The following is a 15,985-nucleotide window of genomic DNA, read 5'->3' as shown; positions in this document are numbered from 1 at the left end:
CTCCCCCTCATGGCCTCCTGAGTCTGTAATCTAATAATGGCCTCCTCAGACTCCTCAAACCTCCTGAAGATCTCCTGTGTATAGAGCTCTTTGAAAACAGAAACTCCGCCATAAAAAATTCAGAACAATAGTTCAAGGTTCGTTGTTTGCATTATAATAATAGAGAAAAAGTGGGGAATGGTTCATCTTAAAAGTAGTAATCAAATTGTGGAGAGGAAGCAGAATAGTGCGGAAGTTTGGGGATAAGGAGATGGCTGAATGCAGCATACATAAAAGAGATAATTATGGCTGAGCACTAGAAACATTATGGTGAGATAAAAGGATTAGCTCCAAGAAATTTTCCAACTTGTAAGACCATCCTCCTAAGAAGAATGACCCACGGAAGAAGAAAAAAAAAAAAAACCAATCACTGAGAAGCCTTGTGGATACAAGTTGGGTTTACAAAGATCTGATTGCAGAAGTATCTGATGATGGTCTTGCTACTCTATTCACCTTATTGAGTCTGGTTTCACATTTTGAGCCTACACCAAAGACGAGTTTGCTACCAATAGCTTTTCTCAAACAGAAGGGGTTTCTTGAGTGCCCCCACCTCCTGGTTTTCTCAAGGTGAACTTTGATGGCAGCGTGGCTTTGGATGGGCGATCAGGAGGTGTTGGATTTGTGATCAGAGACCATCGCGACGGTTGGTTGCAGCAGGAGGTCGTCGTACTCCAGGTCTTACCGTTGTCGGGGCAGAGCTTCGAGCAGCTTGGGAGGATATATCATATGTGAGACGGGTGCTCGGTGCCGAGCGGGCGTACATCGAGGGAGACTCATCGATGGTGATTGAGTGAATTCGGGGTGCGGATAGGTACGAAGATGGCCACCCCCTTATTCGTGACACACGTAGACTGGTGGCAGAGCTGGGCGAGTTCCAGGTTGTACATGCTTTTCGAGAGGCGAACAAGGCTACAGACTGGATCGCCTCCTACGTTGCGAGACATTCCGGAGAGTTCTTGTGGACGTCCACAGTAGAGCTTCTGCTTTCATTGTACTCTTTACTTTCTTCTGATTTGGCAGGATGTACTCATGCTAGAGCTATATAAATTACCGTTTTCACTAAAAAAAAAAAAAAAAAAGTACATAAGAGGTTTCTGCTGTTAGCAAGTATATATGAAAACAGTAGTCTGAAGGAGAATACACAACCGAATTGAGAATAATAATAATAATAAAAGTTATTGACCCTTTCCTTGAAAAGGAAAGAAAAGGTAAGATGATTAATCTAAAGAAAGTTGAAGTCTGATAGTTGTCTGAATTCATGTACCAAAGAGAAAAGCAGACCCTGGATATTCTCATGTCAGCTTACCTGAGAGAGGAGGCATGTGGAAGACTTGAAAACTATTCTCAAAACCAATTAGGATGATACGTTCGGATTCTGACTCTTATAAACAAATCACTCAATTACTTTACAATTGCATTAGTTTATGTAAAACAGCGGTGATCATAGTGTGCTCTACATCAGCTTAGTGTTGGATTCGTATGTGGCCATACGTCGTTTTAAGAGACGTTTAAAGTTGCCATCACACACTCTTCACGGAATTGTAATTCAATAAGTTACCCTAATTTCAGTTTGGACATCAGATTATTATATCAAGGATAAGTCGGCGTATACAGCATCAAGGGAGGAACTTCCCTTGGCTCCATGGTTTTCATCTTAACATCACATTTCGTGCTCATACGAGCGCATGCATATATTCATGCTTGTGGGCTCGTTTGGTTCGCAGAAAGCATTTTCCCTCCTACAAATATGATTCTTGAAAAGTAGATTCCTAAAAAAAAAGTGCTTGGGAAAGTATTTTTGGCATGTTTGGCTGACCATGGAAAAGTGATAGATTTTGCTTATGTTTGGTTGACCATCCACTTTTCTGAAAAAATTATATATAATTCCTATATATCCTTAATAAAAATTAGGTCTTTAATGCCTCTTTAATGCTGAAGGACCTTTTTGGAAAAAAATAAAAATGGAGTGATTTCCGGCTAATGGAAAAATAATTTTCTCATGTTTCTCATGAAAAAGACTTTTTCATGAAATGTGGAAATCATATTTCCAAGGGAATACAACTTTTCCATCTCTCTCCTTTGAAAATTCCAACCAAACAAGAAGTACCTCATTACTTTCCCGTTGACCATATTTTTCCCCTTTCTTTTCCCATGAACCAAACGAACCCTCATGTGTGTGCATGTGTACACATATACTTTGGTGAGCATGACATTAATAAGCAAACCAGCATAGAATGCTCATATATCAACTGTTATGGGGGAATTGAGCCGCCATGCCCCACGTGATCGGCACGCGTATCCAGGAAAGCTACAGCTGCCCTATGATCCAGCACTCCGACCCCGAGTCGGACCTCCTCGGCTCCGCAGCCCGACCCCGGGTCGGCTGCCCTATGATCCAGCACTCCGACCCCGAGTCGGACCTCCTCGGCTTCGCAGCCCGACCCCGGGTCGGCTGCCCTATGATCCAGCATTCCGACCCCGAGTCGGAGATCTTTTGATAACGACAGGCTATTCTCCAGAGGCACGCCGCGGCCTCCTGCTCCACTACTCCCTGCAACGGCTGTACCCGATGCTGCCCACGATCTCCTGTATCAACCGTACAAAGCGGAGCTCCACTACGCCCTGCCATGACCGTACCCAGCGCTGCTCCACGACGCCCCGTAACGGCCATGTCAGTGGCCATTCTATCGTGCCCCACGACGACAAACCCCCCTGAGAGACCTCCCAGCCAGGTATATATGCGGCTGGGGGGAGAAGGGGGGGGGTAAGCAATACCTCCCAGAGCACTCTCTCCCACTTGTGATTATCATCTCTCCTCCTCCAATCTCCTCTGACTTGACCGTCGGAGGGCCATCACCACCCTGGTGGTGATGCAAGGCTTGTTTGCAGGTTCCTTGGCGGAAGGTGGAGCGCAACCAGCACCAACCAAGACAACTCAGGCGGAACCCCGTTCACACCGTCGTGTCAATCGTTCTCGGTTTGGACCACCAGCAACAGTTGGCGCTAGAGGAAGGGACAATCTCAGAACGATCGTAATGGCACGGCGAGGTGGTCGCGGAGCTTCCAATGCTTCCGGTCGCGGAGCCTCTCGCGCCTCTGGCCGGGAGGCTGCTGCGTCCCCAACACACTCTCAGCAGCATTCCACCGCTTCTCCTCCCATTCAGACGGTCGAACCTGCTCAGTTCGACCAGCTAGCCCAGCAGGTTCGCACCCTCGCGGAGGCAGTGCAGAATCTGCAGGGTGTGATCTCTCGGGTGCCGCAGCGGGCTCAGGAGCCGCTGCTCCCCGAGCACTCGCCTCTTCCTCACAACCCGCGCTCCTTCCTCTCCCATGGAGAGGAGCGCCGGCGCGGGGAGGATTCTCGAGTGCGGTCCATTCTGCCAGGACCTTCTCATCGGAGCTGCGCGGGGTACGAGAGGCGGACCCGGGCGCGTTCTCAGACACCCCAGTCCTCGAGGGGCCCGCACTCCAGTCGGTCCCCCTCGCGCCGCTCCTTGTCTCCGACCCACCGGTCGCGCTCCCTGGACCGGCGGGTGGACGATCTCCACAGACAGCTCCAGGTCCTGAAGGGCCACTCCAAAGATCCCTTCGCCGACTTGGAAATCTCCTCCCAGCCGGCGCTTGCCTCAAGGATCCTGCGAACCCTAAACCCGCCGGGGTTCAAAATGCCGGCGATCGAACCCTACGACGGGGCGGCGGACCCACGGGACCACGTGGAGAGTTTCAGGACTCTTATGCTCCTCCATGGAGCATCGGATCCTCTCCTCTGCAAGGCCTTCCCGGCGACCCTCCGCGGCCCGGCAAGGGCGTGGTTCGCCGGCCTGGAGGCTAATTCCATCCAGTCCTTCCACCAGTTCACCCGTCTCTTCATCAGCCATTTCGCCGTCAGTAGCCGGCGAAGACTGGTCTCCGACTCCCTCTTCGATGTCCGGCAGAACGAGGGAGAGAGCCTGCGGGATTATCTCACCCGCTTCAACAAGGCAACACTGGAGGTCCGGAATTTGAGCCAGGAGGTGGCTCTCTCAGCCCTGAAGCGAGGCTTCCGGAAGGGCAGACTCACCTTCTCCCTGGACAAACGCCTGCCGCGGAGCTTCCCGGAGCTGTTGTCTCGGGCAAACCAGTATGCAGACGCCGAGGAGGCAGCCTCCCACCGGAACAAGGAGGCCGCCGAGGCCCCTCTAAAGCCCGGGAAGAAAAGGCGAAAAGAGGCACCCCAGAGGAGGAGCCCGACGCCTCAACGCCGGCGCAGAAGCCCGTCACCAGCAAGGAACCACGGCGCCACACGCCCTCGTTCTCCGCACCGACGCTTCAACCGGTACACCCCACTCCTGGCCCCCCGGGCCCAGATCCTCATGGAGGTCAAGGGGCGGGAGGACCTCCCGGTCCCGAGGCAGATGAAGAAGATCCCTGGGAGGAAGCCTTCTCGGGCGTACTGTGAGTACCACCGAGACCACGGCCACGATACCGAAGACTGCTTCCAGCTTCGGGACGAGATCGAGGCTCTCATTCGCCGAGGGCGTCTCGGTCGATATGTAAACGACCGACGTCCCCCCGCAGACCCGCGTCCAGCCGACCCGGCCCCTCAGGAGCCTCGGGAGCAGAATCGACCCGTTGCGGGAGTGATCCACACCATCACTGGGGGCTGCTCTCGGCCCGTGAGGAACGCAGGGGGCTCGGCGGAAGTATCAGGAGTGGCCGTCGCGAAGAGGCAGCGGGTCGGAAATGTAATCACTTTTTGTGATGAAGATGTAAAGGGGGTTCAGACTCCCCACGATGACGCCATGGTGATCTCTCTCACTATGGCGGACTATGATGTAAGGCGTGTTCTTGTGGATAGTGGAAGCTCAGCTGATATTTTGTATTACGAGGCCTTCCAAAAGATGGGCTTTTCCCGACAATTGTTGCACAAAACATCCACCCCCCTCATAGGATTCACTGGAGACGCTATCTCGGCCGAAGGTGTCATCGAGCTGCCTGTGACTGCGGGCATTGCACCCGCAGAAGCCACGGTGCGGCTCGGGTTCTTGGTCGTCCGTGTCCCCTCGGCCTACAACGCTATCCTCGGACGACCCGGACTGAACGCCCTTCGCGCGGTGGTTTCTACCTACCATTTGCTCATGCGGTTCCCCACAGCGGCCGGGATTGGAGAGGTCTGAGGTGACCAGCCGACCGCACGGCAGTGTTTCCTAGCAACTCTCAAAGGGAAGAAGCCCATGGAGGCCCTAAGCGTCGAGTCACTTGACGCCAGAGACGAAGTGGCCTTGCGGCACGGGGAGCCGGCCGAGGGCGTAATCGAAGTTCCCCTCGAAGAAGGCCGCCCGGACCGCACGGTCCGGGTCGGTGCCAACCTCGACTTGGAAGCTCGGCTCCGGTTAGTGGAATTCCTCCGAGCCAATGCAGATGTGTTTGCCTGGTCGGCGGCCGATGTACCTGGGATCGACCCGGAGGTCGTTTCTCACGCCCTCAACGTCGACCCGACCCACCGACCAGTAAAGCAAAAGAAGAGACACTGTGCCCCGGATCGGATCCGGGTGGTCGACCAGGAGGTAGACAAACTCTTGGAGGCAGGTTTCATAAGAGAGGTGAGCTACCCCGAGTGGCTGGCAAACGTCGTACTTGTCCGGAAGGCGAGCGGGAAGTGGAGGATGTGCGTCGACTACACCGACCTGAACAAGGCGTGCCCCAAGGATAGCTTTCCGCTTCCACGGATAGACCAACTGGTCGACGCGACTTCCGGATATCAGCTACTGTCTTTTATGGACGCCTTCTCCGGCTACAACCAAATAATGATGGCTCCACAGGACGAGGAGAAAACTGCCTTCATAACAGACCGGGGGCTGTACTGTTACAAGGTAATGCCCTTCGGTCTGAAGAACGCTGGCGCCACTTACCAGCGCCTCGTCAATAAAATCTTCAAGGAGCAGATCGGCCGGAATATGGAGGTGTACGTGGACGATATGCTGGTAAAAAGCCGCCATGCAGACCAGCACATTGCAGATCTGGAGGAGACTTTCACCACCTTGCGAAAGTTTCGCATGAAGCTAAACCCAGCGAAGTGCGCTTTTGGTGCTTCGGCCGGGAGGTTCCTCGGTTTCATTGTCAACCAGCGCGGGATCGAGGCCAACCCGGACAAGATCAAAGCCATCCAAGATATGTCCCCTCCGACCAAAGTGAAGGAGGTTCAGGAGCTCGCTGGAAGGGTCGCCGCGCTCGGACGATTTGTGGCAAAGTCGGCCGAACGCTGCCAACCATTCTTCAAGGTGTTGAAGCGCCCAAAAGACTTCCTCTGGACGGCCGAATGTCATGCGGCGTTCGACCAGCTCAAGGAGTACATGGCGTCTCCTCCCCTGCTGTCCAAGCCGCAAGAGGGGGAGATGCTCTACCTTTACCTGGCGGTCTCCCCAACCGCAGTCAGCGCAGTACTGGTTCGGGAAGAGGCAAGACTTCAGAAGCCTATATACTACATCAGCCGAGTCCTCCGGGATGCCGAGACGCGGTACACGAAGGCTGAGAAGATCGCCTTCGCGCTGCTGACTGCGACCAGGAGGCTTCGCCCCTATTTTCAGGCTCATTCTGTCACCCTTTTGACCGATCAACCACTGCGGCAGATTCTCAGCAATCCAGAGAATGCGGGACGGCTGGTGAAGTGGGCAGTAGAACTTGGTGAGTTCGACATCCGCTACCAGCCCCGACCAGCCATCAAGGCCCAGGTGCTCGCGGACTTTCTCGCTGAGTGCACTGTGCAGGAGGCGGAACCTAAGCCGCCGGAGACACCCAGCCTCGATCTCCCGATCTGGACGCTCCACATTGACGGGTCGTCGAACCCTGAAGGTGGAGGGGCTGGGCTGGTCCTCACCAATCCCGATGGAGTGATAGCCGAGTATGCCTTGAGGTTCGGATTTCCAGTGACCAACAATGAGGCGGAGTACGAGGCCCTAGTCGCGGGACTCAAACTCGCCAAGGAGCTCGGCATCCGGCGTCTGAAAGTCTTCACCGACTCCCAGCTGGTGGTCGGGCAGGTTCGAGGGGAGTTCGAGGCGCGGAGCCCGACCATGCAGAGCTACGTCCGGAAGGTGCAAACACTCATTCCCGACCTCGGCAGTGTTGACATTCAGCAGGTCCCGAGGAGCGAAAATGCCAGGGCCGACAGGTTGTCCCGCCTAGTGGACGCAGACGCGCACAACTTGTCGAGGGCAATCTACCTGGAGACCCTGGATGCCCCGAGCATTGACGGGGCTGGAGCGGTGATGGCAATTGATCCGGAGCCGTCTTGGATGGACCCGCTCGTCGCCTACCTCGCCGAAGGAATTCTCCCTGAAGACGAAGATCAGGCCCGGCGGCTTGTAAAGAAGTCCGCCCACTACGTACTTTATGAAGGGAGGCTGTATCGGACCTCGTTTACCGCCCCCCTCTTAAGGTGCCTCCGCCCCGCGGAAGCGGCCTACGCCCTCGGCGAAGTCCACGAAGGCATCTGCGGATCGCACTTGGGGGCTAGGTCCTTGGCGCATAAGATCATGAGGCAAGGCTACTATTGGCCGACCTTGTTGGAGGACTCGAAGGACCACGTGCGGAAATGCGACGCCTGCCAGCGCCACGCCAACGTCCAGAGAGTCCCCTCTGTCCCCTTGGCGCCAATCACCGCGCCCTGGCCCTTCGCACAGTGGGGAATGGATATCCTCGGACCATTCCCCGTCGCTTCGGCCCAGCGGAAATTTTTGATTGTCGCCATCGACTACTTCACCAAGTGGGTGGAGGCAGAGCCACTGGCCACCATCACGGAGGCACAAGTCCGGAAGTTCGTGAAGAAGAACATCATTGTCCGATTTGGAGTACCTCGGGTCCTCATCTCGGATAACGGTCGACAGTTTGATAACAAGCACTTCCGGGACTTCTGCGAGGAATTCGGGATCGAGCATCGGTTCACATCCGTGTCGCATCCCCAAACCAACGGCGAGGCCGAGGTCACAAATCGGACAATCCTCCAAGGTATCAAAGCGCGGATCGGCCGGACGGGGCAAGCTTGGGTCGAGGAACTCGAGAATGTCCTTTGGGCGTATCGGACCACACAACGGACTCCTACTGGAGAGACGCCTTTCAGCCTAACCTATGGCACGGAAGCCGTTGCCCCCGTGGAGCTCGGACTCCCCTCGCCTCGGGTGGCCGCGCACCGACCCGAGGCCAATTCAGAGCAACTCCGAGGGAACTTGGATCTCTTGGAAGAGGCAAGGGAAATGGCTCAGGTACGGATGGCAATGTATCAGCAGAGGGTGGCCCGATATTACAACTCCAAAGTCCGACCGAAGCTTTTCAGAATTGGAGATCTGGTGCTGAGGCGAGCTAAGGCATCTCAACCTACGGAAGGTGGGAAGCTAGCGCCAAATTGGGAAGGCCCGTATAAAGTTCGTTGGGTAAACCGACCTGGCTCCTACCAGTTGGAAGCCCTAGATGGCCGAGGAATTCCAAGGGGCTGGAATTCCGCTAACCTGCGGATGTATTACCAGTAGAACAACAAGGCCAGAAAGACAATTTAAAAAGGTGCAATACTTTTCATTTCAATAATTTCTGGTTACAGTGGCGTGCTCGTGTGATTACAAGGAATTCCCAGAGGGGAATTAGGGAGTAAAGAAAGTAAAGAAGAGGTGGGGACCCAAACCCTCAACCCAGGGCGGCTGCAGTCCCACCAGAAGTGGGTGCTTCTAACCGGAGGCGCCATCCAGCACCTCACCAAAAAGAGGAGGAGCCGCCGCAGAAGAAGCTCCCGCTGCCCCCAGGGGAACGCCGCCTCCAAAGGATATTCCCATCTTCCCCAGTGGTAGGGAAGAGAAGGGATTCAAGGGGGAAGAGTATATGGAGGCGCGGTCCCGGATTGAGCGTCCGGCGCAGAGCTCAACCGGGAGGCTGAACTTCAAGGAGGGGAGATGTGATCCCGGATGAAACGCCTAGAGCGGAGTTCCGCCGGGGAGACCCTCCTTGTTGATCCCAGATGAAACGGCTAGTTGGCTGAAGTTGTAAGGGGAGCGCCTCCCCTTTCCTTCGACAGGAGTCTCTCAGTCATATGCCAAGGAGGAGGTCCGCGATCCATGGCAACCTGCAGCTCCGGCTTGGCAAATTCCATCGTACCTGCACCTGTATTTATAGCCAAGCTGCGGCCCCCTGGTAGTTCCGATACGGGTGGCTCCAATAAATGCAGGCGCACTGAATCCGGAGCCGTTCCGGCTCCCGAGGCGTATCTCCCCGCGATTTCCTAAGCGTCATTCTCCTTAAATCGCATTCTTTGTGCAGGACGATCCGGGTGACGTATACCCCTAGGTCCACGTGTCTCCGCTCGCGCCCAGGCCGCATCCTCCTCGAAGAACCCGCGTATCGCGGCCGCTCAACTAACACTCCTCACCAGCAGCAACTGGCGATCCGATTTCCCAGGTAACGCATTAATTAGCGTTTAATACCCTTCTCGTGTTCCCCCCAGGCAACGCTTGGAGGAGAGGAGAAACACGGTCGCGGCTGGGCACAGAGAAACCCCGATGGGCGGCGAGCGACAAGTGGCCGACCAACGAGTGGAATGTCCCGAGGCTCGGCCCTCGGATGCCTGGCTAACCCGATGATCATCCCGGGAGCAGACTAGCCGGAAGCCCCGACCGGTCGCCTCGGCTTGCGCCAGCCTTGGCCGACCAACGAGCGGAATTTCCCTGAGGCTTGACAACCCTCAGATGCCTGGCTAACCCGATGATCATCCCGGGAGCAGACTAGCCGGAAGCCCCGACCGGTCGCCTCGGCTTGCGCCAGCCTTGGCCGACCAACGAGCGGAATTTCCCTGAGGCTTGACAACCCTCAGATGCCTGGCTAACCCGATGATCATCCCGGGAGCAGACTAGCCGGAAGCCCCGACCGGTCGCCTCGGCTTGCGCCAGCCTAGGCCGACCAACGAGTGGAATTTCCCTGAGGCTTGACAACCCTCAGATGCCTGGCTAACCCGATGATCATCCCGGGAGCAGACTAGCCGGAAGCCCCGACCGGTCGCTTCGGCTTGCGCCAGCCTTGGCCGACCAGTGAGCGGAAGAATTTCCTGAGGCCTAACCCTCGGATGCCTGGCTTAGCGCCGGAAGAATTTCCTGAGGCCTAACCCTCGGATGCCTGGCTTAGCGCCGGAAGAATTTCCTGAGGCCTAACCCTCGGATGCCTGGCCTAGCGCCGGAAGAATTTCCTGAGGCCTAACCCTCGGATGCCTGGCTTAGCGCCGGAAGAATTTCCTGAGGACTAACCCTCGGATGCCTGGCCTAGCGCCGGAAGAATTTCCTGAGGCCTAACCCTCGGATGCCTGGCCTAGCGCCGGAAGAATTTCCTGAGGCCTAACCCTCGGATGCCTGGCTTAGCGCCGGAAGAATTTCCTGAGGACTAACCCTCGGATGCCTGGCCTAGCGCCGGAAGAGTTTCCTGAGGCCTAACCCTCGGATGCCTGGCTCAGCGCCGGAAGAGTTTCCTGAGGCCTAACCCTCGGATGCCTGGCTTACCGCCGGAAGAATTTCCTGAGGCCTAACCCTCGGATGCCTGGCTTAGCGCCGGAAGAGTTTCCTGAGGCCTAACCCTCGGATGCCTGGCCTAGCGCCGGAAGAGTCTCCTGAGGCCTAACCCTCGGATGCCTGGCTCAGCGCCGGAAGAGTTTCCTAAGGCCTAACCCTCGGATGCCTGGCTTAGCGCCGGAAGAGTTTCCTGAGGCCTAACCCTCGGATGCCTGGCTTAGCGCCGGAAGAATTTCCTGAGGCCTAACCCTCGGATGCCTGGCTTAGCGCCGGAAGAGTTTCCTGAGGTTTAACCCTCGGATGCCTGGCCTAGCGCCGGAAGAACTTCGGGAATCAAAAGTCAGCAAGAAGCAACCAAGAGCTAAAAAAAAAAAAGAAAAAAAAAAAAAAAGAGGACGAGGGCGAGATGAAGAAATATTCAACGTGCATTAATTTTCAGGGCCGAGGCCCATACAATTGGGCAAAACGCCGACATACAAAAATAAAAAAGACAATGAAAGGTACAAGAGGTCAGCTTGGAGGAACTCCCGGGTCGGGAACGCCGGGCTCGTCCGCGGGAGGTAGGGAAGCAGCAGGAGAACCAGCAGGCGATGGCGCCGGAGAGGAGTCCAGGAGGGAGATCTCGCTCAGGTCAACTTCGGGATACTTAGCCGACACCCTTGCCAGGCCCTCCTCGAAGCCCAAGGTGAAGGCTTCGGCCCCCGCGTCCGACGCGTCATGGACAAACTCGTCAGACTGGCGATAGGTCCGCACTGCCTCCGACATATCATGGGCGAACTCGGCGGACTGGCGATAAGCCTCTACCGCCTGACGCCCGATTTCCGCCCTCTTCTCGGCCAGCTCCGCCTCAGCTCGCTCCATAATCTGAGCCTTGGCCTCCAAGACCTTCGCCACAATCCGGCCTTCGGCCTCAGAGGAGACCCTCAGCAGATCAGCCTGAGCCTCTTTATGCTTCGCCTCGGTAGCAACCCGAGCGGCCTCGGCTTCCTTCAGGCGCGAACGGAGCTCTTGGACGTCCGTGCATGACTTCTCCAGGGCCGACTCCAGTTCGCCTAGTTTGGCTTCAAAAGAGCGGATTCGGTCGCAGGCGTTGTCGGCAGACCGCTGGGCCTTCTCCCACCGCTCTCGATAGTCCGCGATCTTCCGGGACTGCTTTTCAGCCCGTTCCTCCGCCTTCTTGACCCTGCTTTCGAGGCCCGAGGCGGCTTTGAGTTGCTCCCGAGCCTCTGACAGTTGCTCCTCCAGGGCGGCGAAGCCGAGTGCCCGCTCTTCGGCCTCCCGGAGCCTCGCCTCGAGGTCCCCGGTCGTCCTGCCTGCCGCAGCCCGGCCTCCCTCTTCCATTGCTTTCAGCCGGTCCTCGGCCTTCGCCAAAAGCCCCGCCTGTTCCTTGTAGCACTCCTCCAGACGGATCATGTACTGGGCGAGCTAAGAAATAGGAAAAATAAGAGAGTCAGGCGGAGAACAACAAAGCCAATAAATGGTGAAAGACGGCCAGAAGAACACTCACCGACATGAGACAGACGCAGCTGGCGGCCCCAACGTCAGAGACATCCAACTCCCGGACCCGCCGACAGTCCTTCTCCAGCAACACTGTTTCGATGAGATTTCGGGCGCCATCGGTAGTGAAGGCAGACCCCGATTTCTCCCCGGAGCCGGATGGTGGTTCTGCAGCCTTACCCTTATCCATCGCCTGGGGAAGAGTCCGGCTGATCGCGCTCGGGGCGGGGGTCGCCCCAGGAATTGATAGGGTCCCGCTCGGCCGGGGCCTCGGCGCGTCCCTCCTCGAGTCATCAGGAGCCGACCGAGTCGAAGGCCGGGTCGGGGACCGATCACGTCCGACCCGTCCGTCTTGAGCAGGCTCAGGTGGCACCTCCGGAGTAGCGGCAACCTTACCACCGGAGGGCTGATACAGCGTCAGCTGCCGGTCGGTGCCCACGACATCTCCCTGACCGGTGGGCCCGGACTCGTCGGTCGGCATCGGAGGTATCTCCTTACGGGACTTCTTCGCCGGTGGGGCCCCGCTCGGAAGAGCTCGTTTCCTCCTCCGGACTGCTTCCAGCAGGGACGCCCTACCAACAGCCTTCGACTTCACCGACCGCATGACGTCGTCGACCTCTGCAAGAAGGACGGGATGGTCAGGGACTGAGAAACCGAAAGGAAGAAGGAACGAAAGAGAAGAAAAGAGCTAAAGAAACGATGGCGGACTCACGGTCGGTGGGGACCGAGCTCAAACCGACGTTCACCAAGGTATCCTCAGAAATAAGGCGGCCCACCGGGGGAAGCTGGCCCTCGGCGACCAACCCCTTCAAGGCGGCGACGCCCTCGGATTCCTCCCTCGACAACTTCGACAGGCCAATTGGGGACTTCACCGGCGTCCCCCAGATTGCCCTGATTTCCCAGGAGGGGTCTGCATCAACGAAAAAGAAGCGCTCCTTCCAGTGGTGAATGGAGGTAGGACCCTCCTTGACAAGGCCGCACCCTCGCCGCGCTGCGAAGCACCACCACCCTTTGTCCTGGGGGTGGCCGCTCAGGCCGTAGAGCTCCCAGAAAACGTTCAAGGTGGCGGGAATCGCATGCAAGCGACAGAGAACCTGGAAGACCGTCAGAGCACGCCACGAGTTCGGCACCAGTTGCGTCGGTGCCATTCCTAAACCCCGGAGCACCTGTAAGACTAGGTCTGAAGGGGGAAAGCGGAACCCGGCCTGGAGGATGCCCTCATTGATGGCGATCTTCCCTCGAGGAGGATGAGACATCCTCTCCTCAGGCCCTGGGAGCGTGACATTGCAGGCCTCGGGAAGGTGGTACCGAGCCACAAATCCGTCTAAGTCCTCGGCGACCAGTTTTGACTTGATGCTATCTGCTCCCACTTCGCCCATCCCTAATGGCCAATCTACGGTCAGGACGGGGTCAAGAAGGAGGGAAAGGCCGGAACGACTGGGGTGCACTAGTACAAAAAGAAAAAGTATGAAGAGCTCAAAGTAGAAGAGTGGGAAACTCACTTAAAGAGGAGGAAGAACGGCTCCGAGAGCGTCAAAGGAAAAGCAAGCGAACGTTTCGGCGGCAACAATGGTAGCGCAAAGGAGAAACTCGAAAATGTCCGTAAAGAAGAAGACGGACGGGGGAGGGCCCCCGATTAAATAGGCGAAAGGGCAAGTGACACCTCGATGACGCCAGAAGACGCCTGGCCGCCGAAGGGTCGCTCGCACCCCAAAGGCGAATCGACACCATTAAGGAAGGATGTCCGCCGAAATCCTCAGGTTGCCAGGTCAGCAGCAACCGCCATACGCCATAAAGAAGGCAGGAAGCTTGAAGCGCGCGCGCCTCTCCGAAGGATGGCGGCAATCTCGAAACATCACTCCCTTCACCTGTTCCCCTTCTGGTTCCAGGCTCGGAAGCGGGGGGCTACTGTTATGGGGGAATTGAGCCGCCATGCCCCACGTGATCGGCACGCGTATCCAGGAAAGCTACAGCTGCCCTATGATCCAGCACTCCGACCCCGAGTCGGACCTCCTCGGCTCCGCAGCCCGACCCCGGGTCGGCTGCCCTATGATCCAGCACTCCGACCCCGAGTCGGACCTCCTCGGCTTCGCAGCCCGACCCCGGGTCGGCTGCCCTATGATCCAGCATTCCGACCCCGAGTCGGAGATCTTTTGATAACGACAGGCTATTCTCCAGAGGCACGCCGCGGCCTCCTGCTCCACTACTCCCTGCAACGGCTGTACCCGATGCTGCCCACGATCTCCTGTATCAACCGTACAAAGCGGAGCTCCACTACGCCCTGCCATGACCGTACCCAGCGCTGCTCCACGACGCCCCGTAACGGCCATGTCAGTGGCCATTCTATCGTGCCCCACGACGACAAACCCCCCTGAGAGACCTCCCAGCCAGGTATATATGCGGCTGGGGGGAGAAGGGGGGGGTAAGCATTACCTCCCAGAGCACTCTCTCCCACTTGTGATTATCATCTCTCCTCCTCCAATCTCCTCTGACTTGACCGTCGGAGGGCCATCACCACCCTGGTGGTGATGCAAGGCTTGTTTGCAGGTTCCTTGGCGGAAGGTGGAGCGCAACCAGCACCAACCAAGATAACTCAGGCGGAACCCCGTTCACACCGTCGTGTCAATCGTTCTCGGTTTGGACCACCAGCAACATCAACCAAGACGAGTAGTTTTCCTCGGAATGTGGTGTTTGGGCCTCCAAGAAGAACATCATACTAAAACAGTTATGGGTTGAAAGAGACTGTCCGGCTGGAAATTAAATATAAAGATGTGGTCAGCCCAACAACCTGACCATCTTATGCGACAGCTTGATTGAGAGGTGAGGCTCATGAACTTGCATGTCATTTCAACAAGACAACCCATTCAGAAAGCTCTTCCTAAAACAATGCATGAAGTATTGGGTTGAAGGAGATCCCAAGTTTCCCTAACGACTAACACAAGATATCTAACCGCCCACGACTCTTATATGCGACCTTTACTGAGAGATGAAGTTGGCAGATGAGATAGAACAATGGGTGGGACATGGACACAACTGAGAAAACTCTCATAAAGCAAACTACTTGCTTATGGTTGAAGACTGGGACTTGAACAAAGAGATCATATACACCAAAAAGAAAAAACAAAGAGCTGATGCAACTCGCACTCAAGTTGCAATCAAACAGCACCTCGAGCTTTTCTAACAACCACACTATTGCTTTCTCAACAGTATGCAATCAAACAGCACATAAATCCCAACCCCATGAGCTTTTCTACCAACCACATTAAGACTTTACATTCCTCACTACAATAATTTTGAAGTTTCTAGCACAATTGCTAGTGAGTGGCAGCCACCCTCGATGTCTCAACATCAATGGTGGATCAGCAACAGTGCAGTCCTGTGTAGCAGTATTACCTTGTTGCCTTTGTAAGTCGATGCGTGTTCGCCAATATTCTAACATTCCAAACACCTGTTGTTAGGATTTCATACTTTATATACAACTTTCCTGGCAGAATGCATCATGTATGTCCAGGCTACATGTTAGATGGATATCTTCATTGGTGAACTTCTCCTTCTCAAGTTAAAATCAGGTGAACCTCATGAAACCATGAGCCAAAAAAACGAACTCTCAAAAGTCCTCAGATTTCTACTCAGCTGTATACCTCTATGATCAGTTGCATTTGTCTTTCCTTAACAGAATCTCAAAGGAGAAGTCAGCATCTCACCTATCTATTAAAAATATAGTGGCGTCTCCATTGTTCCAGTGTACAGAACCAGCTACTGTTTAGCGACGTTTAAAATGAGAAATTTGGCACAACACTTATGAGGATAATAGCCCCTCACTGCCTAGCGCGAAGAAGGGAGGTATACCTGCCAATGCATCTGCAGGTTCTCAAGATAGTGAAGATGTTTGGTCTGATCCGTCACTAACGTTTGCAGGATCGCCAGCTAAC

General features: G+C 55.7%; 1 protein-coding gene across 4 annotated transcripts in view; it reads right to left on the bottom strand.

The window, feature by feature from the left end:
- Positions 1-953: 953 nt before the first annotated feature.
- The window catches only part of LOC148715055 (uncharacterized), a 30,945-nt gene continuing 15,913 nt past the window's right edge, over positions 954-15,985 (bottom strand). Inside the window, exon 5 of one of the 4 annotated variants that reach the window (XM_088720918.2) lies at positions 954-1,098. In XM_088720918.2, coding sequence (XP_088577044.2) covers positions 1,067-1,098 — 32 coding nt within the window. In that variant the 3' untranslated portion in view covers positions 954-1,066. Of the gene's footprint in view, positions 1,099-15,655; positions 15,915-15,985 lie in introns of those variants that run through there. The other 3 variants (XM_088720919.2, XM_088720916.2, XM_088720917.2) reach the window with 3 other exon arrangements.

Source organism: Phoenix dactylifera, chromosome 1, assembly GCF_051530095.1.
Source record: "Phoenix dactylifera cultivar Ajwa chromosome 1, Ajwa_hap1_PhDact_Kaust_v1.1, whole genome shotgun sequence".
In the NCBI taxonomy this organism is placed as follows: domain Eukaryota; kingdom Viridiplantae; phylum Streptophyta; class Magnoliopsida; order Arecales; family Arecaceae; genus Phoenix; species Phoenix dactylifera.
This window is presented reverse-complemented; position numbering and strand designations above follow the sequence as displayed.